Source organism: Symphodus melops (genome assembly GCF_947650265.1).
Source record: "Symphodus melops genome assembly, chromosome: 10".
NCBI lineage: Eukaryota > Metazoa > Chordata > Actinopteri > Labriformes > Labridae > Symphodus > Symphodus melops.
This window is the reverse complement of record NC_136700.1, coordinates 27,620,360-27,641,414: the sequence shown is the minus strand read 5'-3', so window position 1 is coordinate 27,641,414 and position 21,055 is coordinate 27,620,360. Positions and strand designations below refer to the sequence as shown.

Sequence of the window (21,055 nt, the reverse complement as noted above, 5' to 3'; positions counted from 1 at the left end):
AGGTTTGGCGTCAGAGGCAGGAACCTATATCCCGCTATGGTGCGCACTCCGGAGGAGAAAAACAGAGCACACGCGGGAGGTGAAGGAGAAGAGACACGGGCGGCTCATTAACGTGATCAGCGCGAGCCAAAAACTGTCCAAACTGTCCCAAACTTTCCCAAAGTCCACTGTGCAGGCGAAATCCTCCAAACTGTCAAAAGACACCTGAAGAACAGCAATGAATGTTTACATTGCGGGAGTGTCGGCTTGGTGGTGCGTTCAAGTGCCCTGGGATTCCAAAGGCACGGACATGGGACTCATTTGCTTTAAAACCACTGATTGTTTATTGTGGATATTCAAATGAGATTCTTTGAACTGTATTTATCTGTATTTTGATTTATGAAATGATTATTTAAAAAACTAATGAAATTTTGATTTGCTAAAATTTAGTAAAAGGAAAAGTATAAAAATTTTGTAGGCCAGTGGAAATTATTATTTTGTGATTTCATGTTCTTATTTTGTGATGGCAAAACCATAAGAGTGCTAAAAAATGTACAAAGTTAAAATACAGTTAAAAATCTGAAGGAGTTCAAACATAAAATGATTTGTGTATATTTTTGTGAATCTAAAAAGCAAACTGTTTACAAATGCTTATGCTGCATTCTCTTTTTGTTTTGAGGTTTTTCCACCTACTGCGACCTACTGTAAACTGCTGCAAACTGCTGCAAACTGTTGCAAACTGCTACAAAGAAAGACTGCAAAAGAAATAAAAGCAGCTAAACGCAAAGAGTGGAGTCCTGTATGCTTCAGTTGGGGGACAATCTGCACAAAATAGACAAGCACTTGACACTCCCCGAGTCCCTCAGGTCCTCCCCGGGTCCCTCTCTGGGTCCCTCTCTGGTCCTCCCCGGGTCCCTCTCTGGTCCTCCCCGAGTCCCTCTCTGGTCCTCCCCGAGTCCCTCTCTGGTCCTCCCCGGGTCCCTCTCTGGGTCCCTCTCTGGTCCTCCCCGAGTCAATCTCTGGTCCTCCCCGGGTCCCTCTCTGGGTCCCTCTCTGGTCCTCCCCGGGTCCCTCTCTGGTCCTCCCCGGGTCCCTCTCTGGTCCTCCCCGGGTCCCTCTCTGGTCTTCCCTGAGTCCCTCTCTAGGTCCCTCTCTGGTCCTCCCCGAGTCCCTCTCTGGTCCTCCCCGAGTCCCTCTCTGGTCTTCCCCGAGTCCCTCTCTGGTCCTCCCCAAGTCCCTCTCTGGTCCTCACCGGGTCCCTCTCTGGTCCTCCCTGAGTCCCTCTCTGGGTCCCTCTCTGGTCCTCCCTGAGTCTCTCTCTGGTCTTCCCTGACTCCCTCTCTAGGTCCCTCTCTGGTCTTCCCCAAGTAGTCCCTCTCTGGTCCTCCCCGAGTCCCTATCTGGTCTTTCCCGAGTCCCTCTCTGGGTCCCTCTCTGGATCCTCCCCAAGTCCCTCTCTGGGTCCCCCAAGGGTTCCCCCAGGTGGGCGTGTCCAGAAAACCTCCAAAGGGAGGTCCAGTTGGACCCAAGAGTGAGCTCTGCCCTCTTCATTCGATGGTCGGGTACAACACCCACACTTCACCCCCCCACCCAGAGGTAGACCAGGACCTGGAGCTGCTGACCCCGTTAAGAAAGTCTACTCAGGTCTACAGGAGACTTCATACTCTGTGAATAAAGCACTGAGTGTATGTGATTCACATTAACTGTCTGAGGAGACAGATGTTGGTGGGCGTGTCTTGAATCCACCAATCACAGCAGCAGGAAGGTGAAGACTTTCCAACCCTGACCTGATGATGTCACGCTGCTCGCTGTCCGCTTTCATCCGCTGCTGTTGTTCAGACAGATTACAGCACACCTGGTGTTTGTCGAAGCCGGTCTGGATTACATGATTGTCACAAAGTATTGGCTTTGATCTGCTGCATCCATTTGTACAGCACCGCCGCCACGCCATCACGCCGTCACGCCATCACGCCGTCACGCCATCACGCCATCATCAGCAGAGAGGTGTAAGGACTTGGTTTGGATCTGAGTCACGGCTCTGTTTATCTGACCATGATGAATGTGAAGCGTGCACACAGGAGAGAGCGCTCGTGTGTGTGTGTGTGTGTGTGTGTGTGTGTGTGTGTGTGTGTGTGTGTGTGTGTGTGTGTGTGTGTGTGTGTGTGTGTGTGTGTGTGTGTGTGTGTGTGTGTGTGTGTGTGTGACACTGACCGGTCGCAGGAGCACGCCACGAGCACGCAGAGCAGGTTGTAGATGATGAAGGTGAAGATGACGGCGGTGATGGTGCCGCGCGGGATGGAGTAGCTCGGGTTCTTCAGGTCACCTGGGAGACACACACAGTTCAGCGGTCTGTCTCTCTCGCTGAGAGGATTGTTCACGCCTTCACTGACCTGACATGTTGGATCCCGCCATGATGCCCGTGCAGCCGTTAAACATCACGGCGAACACGGTCGCAAAGTTCATCATATTTCCTGTCGTGTAATCCACCACGTAGTCAGCTGGAGGAGATCACACACACACACACACACACACACACACACACACACACACACACACACACACACACACACACACACACACACACACACACACACACACACACACACACACAGTTTAACAGCTGTCACATGTGTCTGCATCCATCCCCTATTAAACCACTTAGCTTAGCATCATGTGACATTCCTGCAAACAGAGCGGCGTGCTCGGGGAGCGCTCCGCACACGACCCACCCAGAGAGCATGTTGGGATGAGCCGGCCCACAGCAGGGTCCGAGGCTTTTAGGGAGGTGGAGTATCTGGGTGTGGCGGGTCAGAGAGGGTCAGACGGATTGATTGGTTCAGTGGAGGCGTTGTGTCGGAGAGGGAGCCCAGTCTGAAGGCAAAGATCTTCCTGGACGCCTCCCATTGGCCGTTTTCCAGGCACCCACCTAGGAGGCGACCCCGGGGTCGAGCAGAGCTCTCTGGGAGGTCATATCGGAACGTGTGGGCTGACTAATGAGTCTGCTGCCACGGCGCCCGACCTCGGATATTCATCCAACAATCATTAATAAATGAATGATTAAATCTGTCATTACTATACAATTGACATAATCCCTGATCCAGCTTCAGAACACGGGCCGGCTTAACTCGGGATAAACCGCTTCACACCAATAGAATCAAATGTATTACATTTCCACAAGACATTATTTCCCCGTGAACGTGGTGCAGTTCACCTCTGACCTACTTCCTGTCCGCTCTTTAAGTCGGACTCTTCACTGGAAGCTTAAGTTTAAAGCAGCTGTGTGACTTTCATCTCCTTTACAGCTGAACACAATGAGACATGAGGCTGCACGGTGGCTCAGTGGTTCTCTCTCAGTGAGGAGGTTGCTGGTTTGAATCCCCGTCTGTCAGGAGCCTCTCTGTGTGGAGTCTGCATGCGTGGGTGCTGGTTAGGTTACCTGCTGACTCTAAACTGCCCGCAGGTGTGAATGCAGGTGTGGCTGGTTGTCTGTACATGTCTGCCCTGTGATTGGCTGACCTTGACTGACCTTCACTTAAAGCTGCACACGTTTGTTGAATGATTATAATCTAGTAAACATCGCCCCCCCCTTACCATTCAGGTTCCTCAGCAGGGTGTCCAACTTGAAGCCTGTGAAGTTGCCCGTGGCGGGAAACTCAGATCCATTGAAGAAAGGCGAGGTGGGCAGCGTGACAGTGTGAGGTCGTACGGCGAAGAAGCTGACGAAGATGGTGCCCAGGACGAACATGACGACCAGGAAGATGACGAAGGTGGCCTTGGCGTAGATGTGGGCCCCCACCAGGCACACCAGCAGACACAGCAGGGCGATCGCCGTGCCGTACAGCAGAGACCACCAGTAGCCTGACGGCAGGACCTGGAGGTGGGATGTTGGCAGCGTCCCATCTAGAAGGGTGAACGGAGGACGTGATGAGGTGGAGATTTGTAAATATGGACTGAATACGTTCAAGAGGAGACGTGATACCACTGTAGGACAAACAGACATCAGAGCTGCTGCGTTTTACTCTCAATCCAAATTTAAAACAGTCTATCATGGTGGCGCCGATAGCGCAGCGGCAGCGCGCGCGCACCATGTTGCGAGGCTTTGCTCCTCGCGCGGGCGGCCTGGGTTCGCGGGCGGCCTGGGTTCGCGGGCGGCCTGGGTTCGCGGGCGGCCTGGGTTCGCGGGCGGCCTGGGTTCGCGGGCGGCCTGGGTTCGCGGGCGGCCTGGGTTCGCGGGCGGCCTGGGTTCGCGGGCGGCCTGGGTTCGCGGGCGGCCTGGGTTCGCGGGCGGCCTGGGTTCGCGGGCGGCCTGGGTTCGCGGGCGGCCTGGGTTCGCGGGCGGCCTGGGTTCGCGGGCGGCCTGGGTTCGCGGGCGGCCTGGGTTCGCGGGCGGCCTGGGTTCGCGGGCGGCCTGGGTTCGCGGGCGGCCTGGGTTCGCGGGCGGCCTGGGTTCGCGGGCGGCCTGGGTTCGCGGGCGGCCTGGGTTCGCGGGCGGCCTGGGTTCGCGGGCGGCCTGGGTTCGCGGGCGGCCTGGGTTCGCGGGCGGCCTGGGTTCGCGGGCGGCCTGGGTTCGCGGGCGGCCTGGGTTCGCGGGCGGCCTGGGTTCGCGGGCGGCCTGGGTTCGCGGGCGGCCTGGGTTCGCGGGCGGCCTGGGTTCGCGGGCGGCCTGGGTTCGCGGGCGGCCTGGGTTCGCGGGCGGCCTGGGTTCGCGGGCGGCCTGGGTTCGCGGGCGGCCTGGGTTCGCGGGCGGCCTGGGTTCGCGGGCGGCCTGGGTTCGCGGGCGGCCTGGGTTCGCGGGCGGCCTGGGTTCGCGGGCGGCCTGTGGCCACTTTCCCGCATGTCTCTCCCCACTCTCTCCCTGTTTCCGACTCTATCCACTGTCCTATCAATAAAGGCAAAAAGGCCAAAAATAAACCTTTTAAAAAAAAAAAAAAAAAAAATTAAAAAAAAAACAGTCTATCAGAGCATTAGGTCGTCTGAAGCAGTTTACAGTTTGATCCAGCAGAGGGCGCTCTCAGCGTCACCATGTCATGACCTCTTGACCTCAGTAAATGAAGACAATGATTCAGGAGACTGGTCACTCTGCAGACAGCAGCCCTCTGATTGGTGGAGAGACGCAGAGTCACCGCAAAGATGAAACTCTCCAAACTGGCTCACGAGCCCTGTTTCCACCAAGCGGTCCGGATCGGTTCGGTGCGCATTTTGCTGTGTTTCCATAGACTGATCCCGGGAAAGATTCCCAAATAACCGACCCGTACCGTCCCACTTTTTGGGACCCTTCCGTTGGGATGCCAAGAATATCGAGCCGACCAGAAAAGGTGGAGCTAAACACTGCAGTCCGCTGATTGGTCGAAAGAATCCTCACTCCGCCATGTTTAAACCATTGACTGTAACACAGCTGATTGTTTACGTGTGTATTTGTCCTCGCCGCTCACAGCCTTCTCTGAAACACAGCTGGATTGAGTTCTTGTAATAAAGAGTCACATGACAGTGACAGAGGAGATGACCTGCTGGATGTCTCCAGCGTTGGTTTTGTTTGTTTAGCGTTTTTCTCCTTTGTTGAATTTATTAGTTAGCGGTTAACTGTTAGCGATTAGCTGCTATCATATGCCGCTATTTACATAGCGGCTATCGTCATCCGGCTTACCTACCAAATAGGACAGCTGTGGAAACACAAACGGGATCAGGCTTAATCGAACCAAACCGTACCGGACAGGACTGATCCATACCGGACTGCTGTGTGGAAACAGAGCTAAAGATTCCTGTGAACCAGGAAGGTGTAAGCGCTCTGTTAGCTGTTCTAAAAAGAGAGCAGCACTCCACCATGATCCTGTTCCTCTAACATGTGTCTGTAGTCTGTCGACAAACCCCCCAATGATGAGGAAAGTCCATCCTCTCCGTCTTCTGCCTGCTCCACTTTTCAGAAAATGTGTGCTCAAACAGGCCGTTTGGAGATGTTCCCTTCATGACATCACAAAGGGCAGTAGCCCCTCCCCCAGGTGGGTGACACTCCCACAGCTAGGTGTTTGTTCTGCCCTCTGAGTCTGCCTTCTCACCGTAAACAATAGGACATGGAGCCAGAAAGCAGCGAGTACACCCGAGCCCTTCCAGAGAGGGGGCGTGGTCAGACACAGCTCATTTACATATTTAAAGCTACAGACACAGAAACAGCCTGTTCTGAGCAGGGCTGAAATAGAGGGGTTTATAGACATGATCAAATACAGGATCAGAGTGGATTTACAACAACACACTTCACACACATGATGAAGAGGAGCGAGGACACTGATTTCACCTGAAGAGGAGGAGGAGATCATGTGACCTTTAAGTCAAAGGACCTTTCTGTATGACATAATTCCTGATCCAAACAGGATAACCAAACTGTTCAGGTCAAAGTTTTTAGAGATTTTGAGGGAACATTTGTTGATACTATGACATCATGTTGTGAACCTACTCCGTATGAGATCATGATCAAATATTGAACTCACCTTCTGGTACTCCGTAGGTGGCCAAAATGGCTTCAACCAGACCCAGCACATAAAGAGCGCAGCCACACACGTTAGCAAAGAAGAACATGATGCCGATACTGCCACCAAACTCGGGTCCCAGCGCTCGGCTGATCATGTCTGACAGAAGTTAAGGCGATAATGACTGACTTTGATGAGTGTTTTAGATTAGAGGTATGACGGGTTCTTTCAGGGTTTGAGTCCAGACAAGACTCAGTTAAGTACCTGGAACATTTCAAGGGGGGAAATCTGTAAAGTTCCTGTTCTCCAGACACTTTGAAGACCGGGAACATTAGAGGTCGGACCATCGGAGGCTATCAGAGCTGACAGGCCCCGCCCTGAAGTCCTCATACGTGTTCCAGCAGTGTAAACACAGAGTACCTCTTAGAGTCCAAAGTCCCTCTTAGAGTCCAGAGTCCCATCTAAAGTCCAGAGTCCCTCCTAACGTCCAGAGTCTCATCTAAAGTCCAGAGTCTCATCTAAAGTCCAGAGTCCCTCCTAACGTCCAGAGTCCCATCTAAAGTCCAGAGTCCCTCCTATCGTCCAGAGTCCCAACTTTATTTATAAAGCACATTTATAACAGCCAAGGCGGACCAAAGTGCTGTACGTTAAGTTTGGTAAAATACATTTCATCCACACATCATCAAGAAATGTAAAAGCAAATTTAAAAGTTAAAACACTAAACAACAGTAAAAGTTCTAGTGATGTATCAAACAAAACACTCAACTCGAGGAAAAAAACTAAATGTGTTTTTAAAAATGTCTTAAACTTGTTGTGTTGGGCACGTCCAGGAGCAGCTGGATGGAGCATGAACATGAAGAAGTTCACTCAGGTAGAGACCTTAAAAGGATCAAACAGCTCACTGTGGTCCTTCTCCATCCAGGTCTAAAGTCCTGGATCAGAATCGAGCCGTTCACTGATTACTTCATTGACTCAAGCGGTTTCGTTTAACAGAGAAACAGGAAGTGAGGAAAAAGGTGGCCGGCTGTCTCGAGGTTTGAACATGCGTTTCTCTTTAGGAAACAGTTAGACGATGAATGGAGGCTTCAGCTCTGTGCCTCGCCACGTTTCCTCTGAGCGTTTCCTGGTCTGATCTCGTCTGTCCAGCTTCATGCTCGGTTAAAAAAAAGACGGGCGGAGTATTTCAAAGCGGAGCGTAGCAGCACTGCTGGAACGCTCCGGATCAACACACGTGTCTGGAACAAACTAAACTACACATCAATCTCATGTGATCGCCATGGCGCCCCAGTTAGTAACAGACGTCCAGGAGGAGCGCCGTCACTCCCCGTTTAACTTAACAATACGGTGTTTCGAGGGTCACGTGACGCGACTGGTGAAGATGGCCGCCTGAACCGAAGCTCCGACTAGCATCACCAAATATCCTCTATGATCATTGTTAATTATAGTTATAAAAACGTGTCTTGCGCATAGAAATCTTCCCGATCAATCAGAATGGCAAAGCATCTAAAAAGCGGGGACATTAAGAAGCATTTGAGGTCTCAAAACCCACATCATGATGGCGACGGCAACAGCTCGGAAGGCCCCGATGCTACACAGGTGGGACAGGATATCGCTAACATTTTTGCTGCGTTGCAAAAAATATCCAGTGATTTGGCCGGCCTCGAGGAAATTCGCCGATCCACAGCCTCTGTTGAAGGTAAACTTTCTTCACTAATTTCGCGCATGGTGGAGGTGGAGAAGAGAGTGGAGTGGCTGGAGGACGCGGATAAGGAGATGAGAGCTTCGCTGGAGGCTAACCCGTTAGCCACCAAAGCGGAGGTGGAGGATCTCCGTGATAAACTGGACGATCTGGAGAACCGCAACAGGCGTAATAATCTACGTTTTGTGGGTGTCCCAGAGGGCAAAGAAAGCGGAGATATGATACCATTTATTCAGAAACTACTAGCATCGATCCTGGACTGGGACGACACTGTGCGGCCACCGGAGATTGACCGGGCACACAGGGCACCGATACCAAGGCCAAATCCAGAGGAGAGACCGCGGGTGATCCTGGCTCGCTTCCTGCGCTCAGCTGATAGAGAGCTCATCCTACGTACAGCACGGAATAAATCAGAGCTTCTCTGGGAAGGTAACCGCATTATGATATTCCCTGACTTTTCACGGGCCACACAGTTGAAACGGGATAAATTCAGGGAGTGCAAGAAGGCTTTGAGGGAGCGCAACATGAAGTTTGCTCTCCTGTTTCCTGCTATTCTGAGGGTTGATTGCAACGGAGGTCAGAAGCGTTTTGAGGATCCGAAGAGGGCTATGGAATATATTCGGGGGGCCGCGGTGTGACCCGTCTCCTGGATATGATCAGGACCAAAGTTGCTGGACTTGTTAATTATGTGCGGGACACGACAAGGAGGAGGAGGTGACTGTTTCAAATATGTGGGGTGACGGAGAGAGGGAGGTTGGTGTCGTTTTTACTTGGTTAAGAGTTGTTTGTATTATATCTCCCCTTCCTCTCCCCTGTCTCCCACCAGATTTTTGTTTACCTGTTTTAATTCTTTTTCTTTCTATCTAAAAAAGGGGGAAACGAACAAAATACAAGACTTACATAACTGTTGACCAGTTGTTATTCCCCTGTATTTTAATGGCAGTGCCCTCCTCATAATATTTGAGTTATAAACAAATGATAATGATGCTGGGGATTTGTGTGGGGTAAGTCACTTATCAATCGACAGTCATGGACCGTCAGTTAGGTTCTGTTAAACGGAGCAGTGCAGAGTTCTATGTTAGGCGCTGTCTCTGGGTAGGGAGGGTTTTTGGGTTAGAAGGGTCTAAAGTTAGTTATCATAAGCACATAATTGAAGGGTGGCTGCATCTCAGAGGTTTGTATCTTAAAGTTATTAATGGCTGCTAAATTTGACAATTTGCGCATTGCCACTTGGAATGTGAAGGGCCTGGGTCATCCAATTAAAAAGAAGAAAATATTTTCTGTGCTGAAGTCCAAACAATTCGATGTGGTGTTCCTGCAGGAGACACACCTTTCTGCTGTAGAAGCTGAGAAGTTATGTAGAGACTGGGTGAGCCATGTATATTACAGTGTAGGAACCAGTCAAAGCCGTGGGGTTTTAACACTCATAAATAAAAAATTGCAATTTAAATTTGTTCGGCAGATTAAAGATACGATGGGTAGGGTCCTTATAGTAGTGTCAGAGATACAAGGTCACATAATTATGCTAACAAACATCTACGCTCCAAATGGAGATGAGCCACAATTTTTCATAGACTTAGAGGTAAAAATGCAACAGGCTGGTAACTATAAGGCTATAATTGGTGGGGACTTTAATTTAATAATGGATCCGATACTCGATCGTAGTAGTACCATAGCTACCAGGATGCCTAAAGCTACCCTGGTAGTGAGACGCATGGCTGAGTCTTTAGGTTTGATAGATGTGTGGAGGATTTTAAACCCCAAAGGAAGGGACTACACCTTTTTCTCAGCTCCACACACAACTTTTTCGCGAATAGATTTGTTCCTTATTTCCAATGACCTTTTACAGTCAGTAATGTCATGCTCCGTTGGCAGTATTTTAGTTTCGGACCATGCACTAGTTAGCCTGGAGGTCCAGCCTTTTAGTGACAGGACTCGAATGCCAAGGTGGAGATTTAATTCATCCCTATTACAAGATTCTGTGTTTAAAGAGGCATTAAGAGGTCAAATTAAGATGTATATTGAGACTAATGAGCCCACAGCGCCCTCTGCGGGGACGGCTTGGGAAGCTTTGAAAGCGGTGCTGAGAGGCTTCGTAATTCAGTATGCTTCTCATAAGAAAAAAAAGAATATTGTAAAACAGAGTGAACTTGAAGACAGAATTAAAAAGGTTGAGACCAACTTAAAAAAACATTTTAATGCTAATGACCTTAGGGTTCTAACACAGCTCAAATATGAGTATAATAGTATCTTGTCACAGAAAGTTGAATTCTCGCTTTTCAGAATGAGACAAAAATATTATGAATCAGGGGATAAGGCTGGTAAATTACTGGCGAACTGTTTAAAACAGAGAGAGCTAGCATCAAATATTTCAGCCATCAGAACAGAGGAAGGTGAACTTAAGGTCAAATCTGTGGACATCAATAGTATGTTTAGAGAGTTCTACACAAAATTGTATACAGCTGATCACCAACATAATGGGGAGTGTATGGAGACATTTTTGCAGGGATTGGATCTTCCCAGGTTGTCGGACTCACAAAAAAACGAACTTGATCGTCCAATAATCAGGGAAGAAATTACTCGGGTGATTAAAGAGCTGCCGAGTGGGAAAGCCCCAGGGCCGGATGGCTTTACAGCCGAATTTTTTAAATGCTACGCCTCTGAGCTAACACCACTACTCCTGAGTATGTACAACGAGGCATTTGAAAGAGGGCAGTTACCAGATACCTTATCAAAAGCTATAATAACGCTTATTCTGAAAAAAGATAAAGACCCCTGTGACTGTAAAAATTATCGCCCAATCTCCCTTATTCCAATAGATACCAAGATCTTGTCCAAGGTGGTAGCTAATAGGCTGGAGAAGGTCATGACTTCTTTAGTACATGAAGATCAGGTGGGTTTCATTCGCAAATGTACTTCGGCAGATAACATAAGAAGGTTTATTAATATTATGTGGGCACTCTCAAATTCCAATTTGCCAATTGCTGCTGTTTCACTTGATGCTGAAAAAGCGTTTGATAGGGTTGAGTGGGGATATTTATTTAGGATATTAGAAAGATATGGCTTTGGAGAAAAATTTATTAAGTGGGTGCGTTTATTATATAACCGGCCAGAAGCAGCAGTACAAAGCAATGGGTACATATCTTCATATTTTGAGTTAGGAAGAGGCACGCGCCAGGGTTCCCCTCTCAGCCCTCTGTTATTCTGTCTGGTAATGGAGCCCTTGGCAGCAGCGATCAGGGGGGATGGAAACTTCCCAGGAGTGGTATATGAAGGCTCTGTCCACAAATTGTTCATGTACGCGGACGATATTCTTTTGCTGGTATCTGACCCTGTGATGTCAATGCCAGCATTGTTAAATACAATTAATAGCTTTTCCAAGTTTTCAGGATATAAGGTAAACTGGGATAAATCAGAGGCCCTCCCCTTAACAAAATTCTGTCCCACTACATTCTTCCAGGCAGGCAGATTCAGATGGCCCAAGCAGGGGATGAGATACCTCGGTATTCTCTTCCCCCCTTTATTGGAGGATATTATAAAAGTGAACTTTGACCCTCTCATAGAGAAGTTAGGTATTGATGTAAAACGCTGGACATCACTATATCTGTCTTTATGGGGTAAAGTAAACACCGTCAAAATGAACTGTATCCCCAGGATCAACTATCTGCTTCAGTCTCTCCCCTTAGAAATTCCAGGCAGTTACTTTAAAAGATTAGACATTATGTTTAAGGAATTTCTCTGGAATGGAAAGAGACCACATATGAACATGAAAAAATTACAGAGACCAGTCAATGCTGGTGGTCTAGGGTTCCCAAATGTGCTATATTACTATTATGCATTTACACATGAGGACGAAATTATTAGCCCCCCCATGAAAATTTCACTTTTATTTAAGTATTTCCCAAATGCTATTAAATAGAGCAAAGAATTTTTAACACAGCCTTTTTAAACATCCTAGTGTTATTTTGGATGCTTACATTATTTTACTTTGCACAGAGAAATGAAATTATATCACAAAAACCAAAAACTACCTGGGTCAAAATTATTAGCCCCCTTAAGAACTGACCTTTTAAATGAGCCATAGAACAAAACACTGTTGAGCAATGATGTGCATTACCTTTGTAATGCTCAAAGCTTGTAAAATCAAGTTAAAATTGAGTATTATCTACCAATTTACAAACGGTATAAAAAGGTCAGTAGGGTTTGAGCTGTCACTTGAGAAAGCATCATGGCAAAAACAAAAGAAATCAGTTTGGACCTGAGAAAAAGAATTGTTGATGCACACAAAGCAGGAGAAGGATATTGAAAGTTATCACAGCGATTCCAAGTGTCAAGAACTGGAGTGAGAGGTATCCTGAAGAAATTCAAAGAGAGCAACACAGTACAGAACAAGCCTGGCAGAGGTAGGAAGCAAAAGATGTCAAAGACTCTGGAGAGGAAACTAGTGAGAGATGTGTCTAAAGACCCCAGAACAACTGCCAAGACATTAGTGGACGACTTAGCCAGGTCAGGAACTGTAGTCTCAAAGACGACAGTCACTAGAGCTCTGCACAGGAATGGACTGCGAGGTTGCAGACCAAGAAAAACTCCACTTCTGCAGAAGAGACACCTTCAAGCCAGACTGAAGTATGCTAAGGACAACCTGGAGAAAGATTATGCATACTGGAAGCATGTCCTTTGGTCAGATGAGACAAAACTAGAGCTCTTTGGCCATAGAGACATTGCCTATGTTTGGAGAAAGAAGGGAGAGGCGTCTAACCCAAAGAACACCGTCCCCACAGTGAAACACGGTGGTGGGAGTATCATACTGTGGGGATGTTTCAGTGCGTCTGGAACTGGGAATCTCGTCAAAGTGGAAGGAATCATGAAGAAAGAAGGATATGTGAAGATTTTGAAAGAAAACCTCAAGCAGTCAGCAGTAAAACTGGGTCTGGGTCGTCGTCTGTTGTCTTCCAACACTTGGAATCGCTGTGATAACTTTCAATATCCTTCTCCTGCTTTGTGTGCATCAACAATTCTTTTTCTCAGGTCCAAACTGATTTCTTTTGTTTTTGCCATGATGCTTTCTCAAGTGACAGCTCAATCCCAACTGACCTTTTTATACCGTTTGTAAATTGGTAGATAATACTCAATTTTAACTTGATTTTACAAGCTTTGAGCATTACAAAGGTAATGCACATCATTGCTCAACAGTGTTTTGTTCTATGGCTCATTTAAAAGGTCAGTTCTTAAGGGGGCTAATAATTTTGACCCAGGTAGTTTTTGGTTTTTGTGATATAATTTCATTTCTCTGTGCAAAGTAAAATAATGTAAGCATCCAAAATAACACTAGGATGTTTAAAAAGGCTGTGTTAAAAATTCTTTGCTCTATTTAATAGCATTTGGGAAATACTTAAATAAAAGTGAAATTTTCATGGGGGGGCTAATAATTTCGTCCTCATGTGTAGTTTGAGGCATCTGGCGCACTGGGCATTGCCCCCACAGAGGGCCCCACCATGGTTCAGTATAGAGCAATCTGTATCGGCTCCTCTCCCACTGCTTTACCGTCTGTCCACTAAACTGTTAAAGGCTCACCCAGTTATATCTCATCTTCAAAGTATATGGAAGAAGGTCTCAGGGCTGATAGGGTTAGATCCTTACTTAAATGAATCCTCCAGCATTTGGCTGAATCCTAAGTTGAAGATTAATAAAATAACATTTCTTTGGAAGGAGTGGGTAGACAGAGGAATTTTTGCATTAAAAAATCTGTATAATGGTAACTCACTTCATTCATTTGATGACCTAAAATGTAAATATGACTTACCTAAATCCCAATTCTGGAGATATATACAACTACGTCATTTATTGCAACAGACTTTTGGATCACACCCTCCAAGGTCAGCGGAGGAATTGAATAGAGTTCTTAAGGTGTTGGGAGGGGGTCATGAAACAGCTAAATATTATAAGATGGTAACGGAATATGGAGAAGATGGAGGTATCTCAGCACTTAGATTGGCCTGGGAGAGAGATTTGGGGGCATCTTTTGATGAACAGAACTGGGCTAAGATATGTGGCAACTCCCAAATGATGTCAAGAGACCTGAGGGTGAGGCTCATTCAATTTAAAATACTACATCGATTTTATTGGACACCAAGCAGGCTTTTTAGACTTGGCCTAAAGGATGCAGCTACCTGCTGGAAATGTGGTAGGGAGGAAGGTACACTGGTACATGTGTTATGGTCATGCCCCATGATCAGTCAGTATTGGAGGAAGATTCATAGTTACATTGTCAATGTTATCAAAAGGCAATATGTGCTCTGTCCAAAACTTTATATTTTAGGGGACTGTACAGTTCTGTCTTGTCTTCCACAATCACTGAAATATTGGACACAGACTGTTATCATGACTGGCCGACAGATCATCCTCAGGAATTGGAAGAAACCTGGAGAACCTTCTTTTCAGGACTGGATGACTGAAGTGGGCAGAACTGCTGCTTATGAAAGAATGTCATATAGGATGCTGGACAGAACTGAAAAATATTGTCTAAAGTGGGATATGTACCTCGATTATATCCGGATGTCACAGTAAAGATCAGGCAGACGCGCAAAGATGTGGGTTGAGATGCAAGCCACCTCTGAGAGTGATTGACCCGTCAGGAGTAGGGGTGGGTGGGGGGGTGGGATTTAGGGTGTTGATGGTTTGTACATTTGTTAACATATTGTGTATGTTGATTCTAATATCAGAAAATAAAAATTGCAAGTCAAAAAAAAAAAAAAAAAACAATACGGTGTTTCTTAAAGGTACAGCACACAATAATCAGATGTAACATTATTTTCATGCATCGATCATTTCTGTCCCATCTGTTTACTCCTTCATGCAACACAGTGATACGTGTGATGTGTGTTTATGACGTGGACAAAGATGTTATTGAGGACTGAATGTGAGGACCAGGTGTGTGTGTGTGTGTGTGTGTTCATGAGTGTGTGTGTGTGTGTGTCTCTGTCTGTCTGTATACGTGTGTATGTGTGTCTGTGTGTCTGTGTGTGTGTGTGTGTATGCATGCATGTGTAGGATACAGTATGCTCCTCCAGCATCCAGGGCTCCGTTGGTGGAGATGGCACAGACAGACAGCACGGTCATGGAGATGATGAAGTAGGCCACCAGGAACATGCCGATTGCTTGGTACAGTCCAGAATGACCAACTGCAAATCCTAGGAGGAATCACAAAGACAGACAGGGTGAGGTCAGCCGCTCAGAAGCAGAACTGCTGCCTGTGAAGAAGAGCAGATAGAAAGGGAAGCTGGACTTCACTGGGAAGTGAAATGACGTGAATGATGGGAACATGCAGACACAGGAAGACGAAGTTAACCGTCAGTTCATTCTGGGAATCTTTTATTGAGTAATAATGAAAAAGACCTTCTGCTCTCGACTCACTGTAACCTTTCTACTTCCTCAGGGTGAAAGGTCAACTCCCCCCCGCCCCACACGGCCGTTTTGGACGCCCCTGGGTTTGCCAGATATGAGAGCAGTTATCAGGTGAACAGGTGTTGCAGCGATGGAAGCGGGCAGTGGAACTGCTTCAGATAGAAGTGATTGTACCCGAGCTAAAAAGCCTCTGCATGTTTCTAATAAGCTCCAGCAGCAGAAAGCTGCTCAAACTAGGATCAATGTTGGAGATGAAACATGGAGAGAGGTTAGAACGCAGAGAGAGAATAGCTGGAGAGGTGCCAGTTCAATTGTCAGAGTGTCTTTTATCCATCTTTCACTCAACATGAAGAACAAACTTTGAATAGAAACGTCAATAAACTGAAAATGTTCCACATTGGAAGCAGGGACCGTCTGAGCTGAGCGTGTGGAGACTTTCTGTTCTTCTCGATCATCGTTCAGCAGCTGTGATTGGTCCAGTTTGAATAACGACGAGTGAAGATCGATAAGTGTGAGTGCGGTCAGACGGATCCGTCGCAGCATGAAACAAGCTTGTGGATTAGTCTGGTTCCCAGCCGACCTCGGAGGACTGATGTTGGCTGATTCAGGGTTTTAGGGACTACAGTAGTCTCTAATTACAGCTCAGAGGAATTACTGCAATAATCAAACATCACACTTGGACTTTGGTAGAAGTTACATTCAGCTGCTTTCCTCCACAAAGCTCAAACTAAAATCAGTATTTATCCGGATTTTTAGGACTCAAATTTGAGGTTAATTCTTCCGACCAAAGACCGTTTCTGAGGTGTTCTCTATGAACCGGTTCACTCCAGAACTCGGAGCTTCTGGCCTGATGGGATTGGAAAAAGTCCACCCGACATCCCCAGAACAAGTTCAGATATCAGCAACAACCTTTTTCAGACGCCGTTCCACAAAAGAGCTGGAACTCAGCTCATCCGCCATCATGTCTTTGTCCAATCATGTTGTTTCTGTGACGGCGTGATGATGTCACAGTCTGTGAGTTCACAGTGAAGCACGGCACAGCGAGAGCTCCTCAAACACACAGACAGACATGCACACATACAGCGCTGTTCTCCCTCAGCTGCCTCAGCTGATCCCGTCTCTCCTCTGTAACGCCTCTGAAGACCGGAGGGGAGGGGGGGGGGGGGGGGGTCACTTCACCCCCCCCTTTACGCCTCCTCAATATTCAGACAGCAGGAGAAACGTCACAGGGAGGGTTCATGGTTCCTGTCCTGAGTCTCAGTGTGTTCGGCTCCATGTCTCCACATGATCTACATCTGACACGACCCTGCTGATGTTTCCCTCCCAGCTGCAGCTTCCTGCTGTGACTAACAGCAGCTCAATGTTGACCTTCTGATGTGGCACCGTCACAAGACAGTGTGTCCCTTACACGCCTCCATAGACACGCTTTACCATGTTGAATACCATCACACTGTCCACGTCTGCCATCATACGTGTTCTGTGATTTCTAGGACATGTTCTTCGTCCTCATGTTTACAACAGTTTCACATCTGCAACGAAACCACCGCCACTTCCTCTGCAGGCTGGCACATCACAGAGCGAGCACAGTACTCTGTCGTCTGACACACACCATGAGGGATGAGTTAGTGTGCAGAGACGATGTGGGTCCATTGCGGAGCCAAACCCTCAATGTCCACATAGTCCAAGTCACAAGAAAACTACAAGATCTCAGGAAGAACTACAAGATCTCAGCAAGAACTACAAGATCTCAGGAAGAACTACAAGATCACAGCAAGAACTACAAGATCACATGAAGAACTACAAGATCACAGGAAGAACTACAAGATCACAGGAAGAACTACAAGATCACAGGAAGAACTACAAGATCACAGGAAGAACTACAAGATCACATGAAGAACTGCAGGATCACAGCAAGAACTACAAGATCACAGAGAACTACAAGATCACAAGAGAACTACAAGATCACAGAGAACTACAAGAACATAAACCGTCCGTCCCCCCTCAGGGTTTAAACCTGATCCTGATAATCCAGCTCCCATTAGAAACCTTGTTGTTAACATTTAAACATAAGTGGAGCACAAGCTAAGCAGGCTAACTGTAACACCAGCATGTTTGAATATGGCCGTCGTGAGCAGCTCGTATGTAGAAGAATGCTGATAGATCACAGCGTCACATGCGAACACTTTAATATGAACAAGCTTCTAAAAGCTCAATCATCCATGATCTACCCAACCTATCACCAAGTCTCAGGGACGCTTGTTCCAGAGGACAGACTTTCTACAGACTGGAGAAGAGTGCAAGAAGAAAGTAAAAGTATACTCTATGTCCATGTTATTCACACTCAAAGACAGCTTTGATGGAAGCAGACAAACTTTTACTGAGACATCACAAAAAGTTCCCTCAGTCATATATAATGACAGTACACAGATGGATCCTGGATCCTGGATCTATATATGAACACAGATCCTGTAGACCCTTTAAAGTGGACCTGACTCTGATGGTTTCGTCTCTTTTAACTGTGGGGATTTGACCCGCTGCTGTAAATCTGAGGTTAGTGTGTGAGGACTTGGGATTGGAGATAACCACTTCATGACCCAGAGCAGCCGAAATCTGGCTGCTGGAGAACTGACAGCTCACTTTCCAAGTACTGCCGAGGTGCCCTTGAGCAAAGCATCAAACCCTGAACAGCTCTGGCATGCTCCCTGTGTGCAGCCCGGCTCTGACAGAATTGAGTCTGTTCAGTAGAAATAAAGGTCTGAACTGATCCATGTCATGATGTTAAACCAAGTCAGCTTGTCATGCATGCCGAGTTACCCAGCCTGCCCTCCTGATTTAAATAACGGACCTTTACTGACATGCATGACAGCGTCCAAACAGCTGGATGTTGAACAGGGTTTGGTCTGCAGGTCTTGTTACAGGGTTTGGTCTGCAGGTCTTGTTACAGGGTTTGGTCTGCAGGTCTTGTTACAGGGTTTGGTCTGCAGGTCTTGTTACAGGGTTTGGTCTGCAGGTCTTGTTACAGGGTTTGGTCTGCAGGTCTTGTTACAGGGTTTGGTCTGCAGGTCTTGTTAGGACCTCCTGAAACGCTGTGCAGAGATTTAAGTGGAGCTCAGTTCTGAACATCACTCACCTATTCGGAGAAAAACCACGACGCTGAACATGGACAGCAAGGTGGGGATGACCACACCGAAGAATATGGACAGCTTCTTTGCTGGTTTCTGCTGGTTCGACTTCTGCCTGGGGGTCCCCGGGCGCTGCTCCGGAGCCTGGCCGGCCGGAGGCGTCCGCCGGTCGGATTCATTGACGCTGGTGGAGAGACGGTAGTGGAGGAGAGGAGTCCGCTCAGCCATGCTGTGAAATCTCAGTCCTTTCACTTTAAAGGAAGTTTTGAGCTGTAAGGGTTAAAAGATGCTCCTGACTGACATTAAAAACTCAACCATGACGTCACTCCATGAAAGTTTTGAATGTGTGTAAAATAAGTAAAAGCTCTGCACTCCCTGCTGAAGGTGTTTCAGTAATGACTGCACCTTCTGCCTGCTCTTTCACTTTCTGCTCTTTTACTCTAACAGAAATCATGTGACGTACACACGTTACACAGCGTCAACCCCTAACAACATCCGGTTTTGCCTTTCAGGATAAAAGCTGTCGAAGCTTATGAGGTGCTTTTGTGAAGCACGTTTTAAACAGGCTGATCAAAGTGCTGAAGACAAGGCATGAGATCAACAAACATGAAGCCGTTGAATACAGTGAACTGGTTTGAATCAATTTGTTATAGACCAAAGGTCAGGGGTCAAAGCTAGCTGATCTTTGAATGAATGAAATGACACCCGTTTCTACCAAAAGGGTGCAAGTTCAGGGTGCACCGTACCGAACTGTTCCAGACTTTACCAAACTGGATTGCTTGGTGGAAACGGGGCTTCAGCCCCCCCCCCCCCCCCCCCCCCCCCGAGGTTCCTCTGAACTCGAAGGACGACGAGGAGAGAGCCCTCAGAGGAGCTGATTGGCCGTCCTAGGGTGTAAGGGGTTAAACGTTCTGATGAATAAGAGAGGGCTAAATGATGCAGAGAATTAAAAATGTGTGAGTGCCAGTGAAGGGGGGCGAGCACACTGGGATGTGTCAGGAAAAAGAAGGCAGGATTACAGAGCCCTCGGCCAACTTTCCGTCTGACCCTTGGTTTGTAAATCTGTGTGTTCAGTTTATAATCCCTGCACCCTTAGAGCCACCTGTGTGCACGCTTTACTGATTTCTTCATTCAGAAAACATTTCCACAGCGACCACAGTCCAATCTATCTGGATTTAATGCCACATTAGGTTTTGCACAAGAGTTTTCATAACGATGTTCATTGTGCTTTTTACTCAAAACAACAACCAAGTTTGAGGCGTGTGTGGGAGGGGCGAGTTTACAAATCCATCCCTTACAAATGTTCACACATCCTGAAAACACCCGAGTGAGCTGACTGAGAGAAGGCAGCACGATGTAATCAGGAGAATTCACCTGGAGCCAGTGGGAGGGGCTTAGACTGTCTGCACGCCACCTCTACTGTCTCTACAGACTGTCTGCACGCCACCTCTAGCGTCTCTACAGACTGTCTGCACGCCACCTCTACCGTCTCTACAGACTGTCTGCACGCCACCTCTACCGTCTCTACAGACTGTCTGCACGCCACCTCTACCGTCTCTACAGACTGTCTGCACGCCACCTCTACCGTCTCTACAGACTGTCTGCACGCCACCTCTACTGTCTCTACAGACTGTCTGCACGCCACCTCTACCGTCTCTACAGACTGTCTGCACGCCACCTCTACCGTCTCTACAGACTGTCTGCACGCCACCTCTACCGTCTCTACAGACTGTCTGCACGCCACCTCTACAGACTGTCTGCACGCCACCTCTACAGACTGTCTGCACGCCACCTCTACAGACTGTCTGCACGCCACCTCTACCGTCTCTACAGACTGTCTGCACGCCACCTCTACTGTCTCTACAGACTGTCTGCACGCCACCTCTACCGTCTCTACAGACTGTCTGCACGCCACCTCTACCGTCTCTACAGACTGTCTGCACGCCACCTCTACCGTCTCTACAGACTGTCTGCACGCCACCTCTACCGTCTCTACAGACTGTCTGCACGCCACCTCTACTGTCTCTACAGACTGTCTGCACGCCACCTCTACCGTCTCTACAGACTGTCTGCACGCCACCTCTACTGTCTCTACAGACTGTCTGCACGCCACCTCTACCGTCTCTACAGACTGTCTGCACGCCACCTCTACCGTCTCTACAGACTGTCTGCACGCCACCTCTACAGACTGTCTGCACGCCACCTCTACAGACTGTCTGCACGCCACCTCTACAGACTGTCTGCACGCCACCTCTACAGACTGTCTGCACGCCACATTGTGTTCATCTACACGCAGCTCTGATACAAACACACTGATTCTCTGTATGAAGATGAAATAATGCGAGCAGAGACTTTGCTGTTGCTTTCAGCAGAATGGGATAAAGGCTGAA

The 21,055-nt window shown here is 47.8% G+C and overlaps 1 protein-coding gene across 1 annotated transcript; it reads right to left on the bottom strand.

The window, feature by feature from the left end:
• Nucleotides 1-785: 785 nt before the first annotated feature.
• Nucleotides 786-19,141, bottom strand: LOC306830576 (solute carrier family 12 member 9-like; the record flags this gene model as incomplete). Its single annotated transcript, XM_079354148.1, has 7 exons — nt 18,674-19,141; nt 15,195-15,329; nt 6,462-6,599; nt 3,571-3,879; nt 2,370-2,477; nt 2,185-2,302; nt 786-1,524 (listed from the first exon to the last, which is right to left on the bottom strand). Exons 1-7 carry the CDS (start codon nt 18,891-18,893, stop codon nt 786-788), a joined length of 1,767 nt encoding a protein of 588 aa, XP_079210274.1. The 5' UTR covers nt 18,894-19,141.
• Between the last annotated feature and the right edge of the window lie 1,914 nt (nt 19,142-21,055).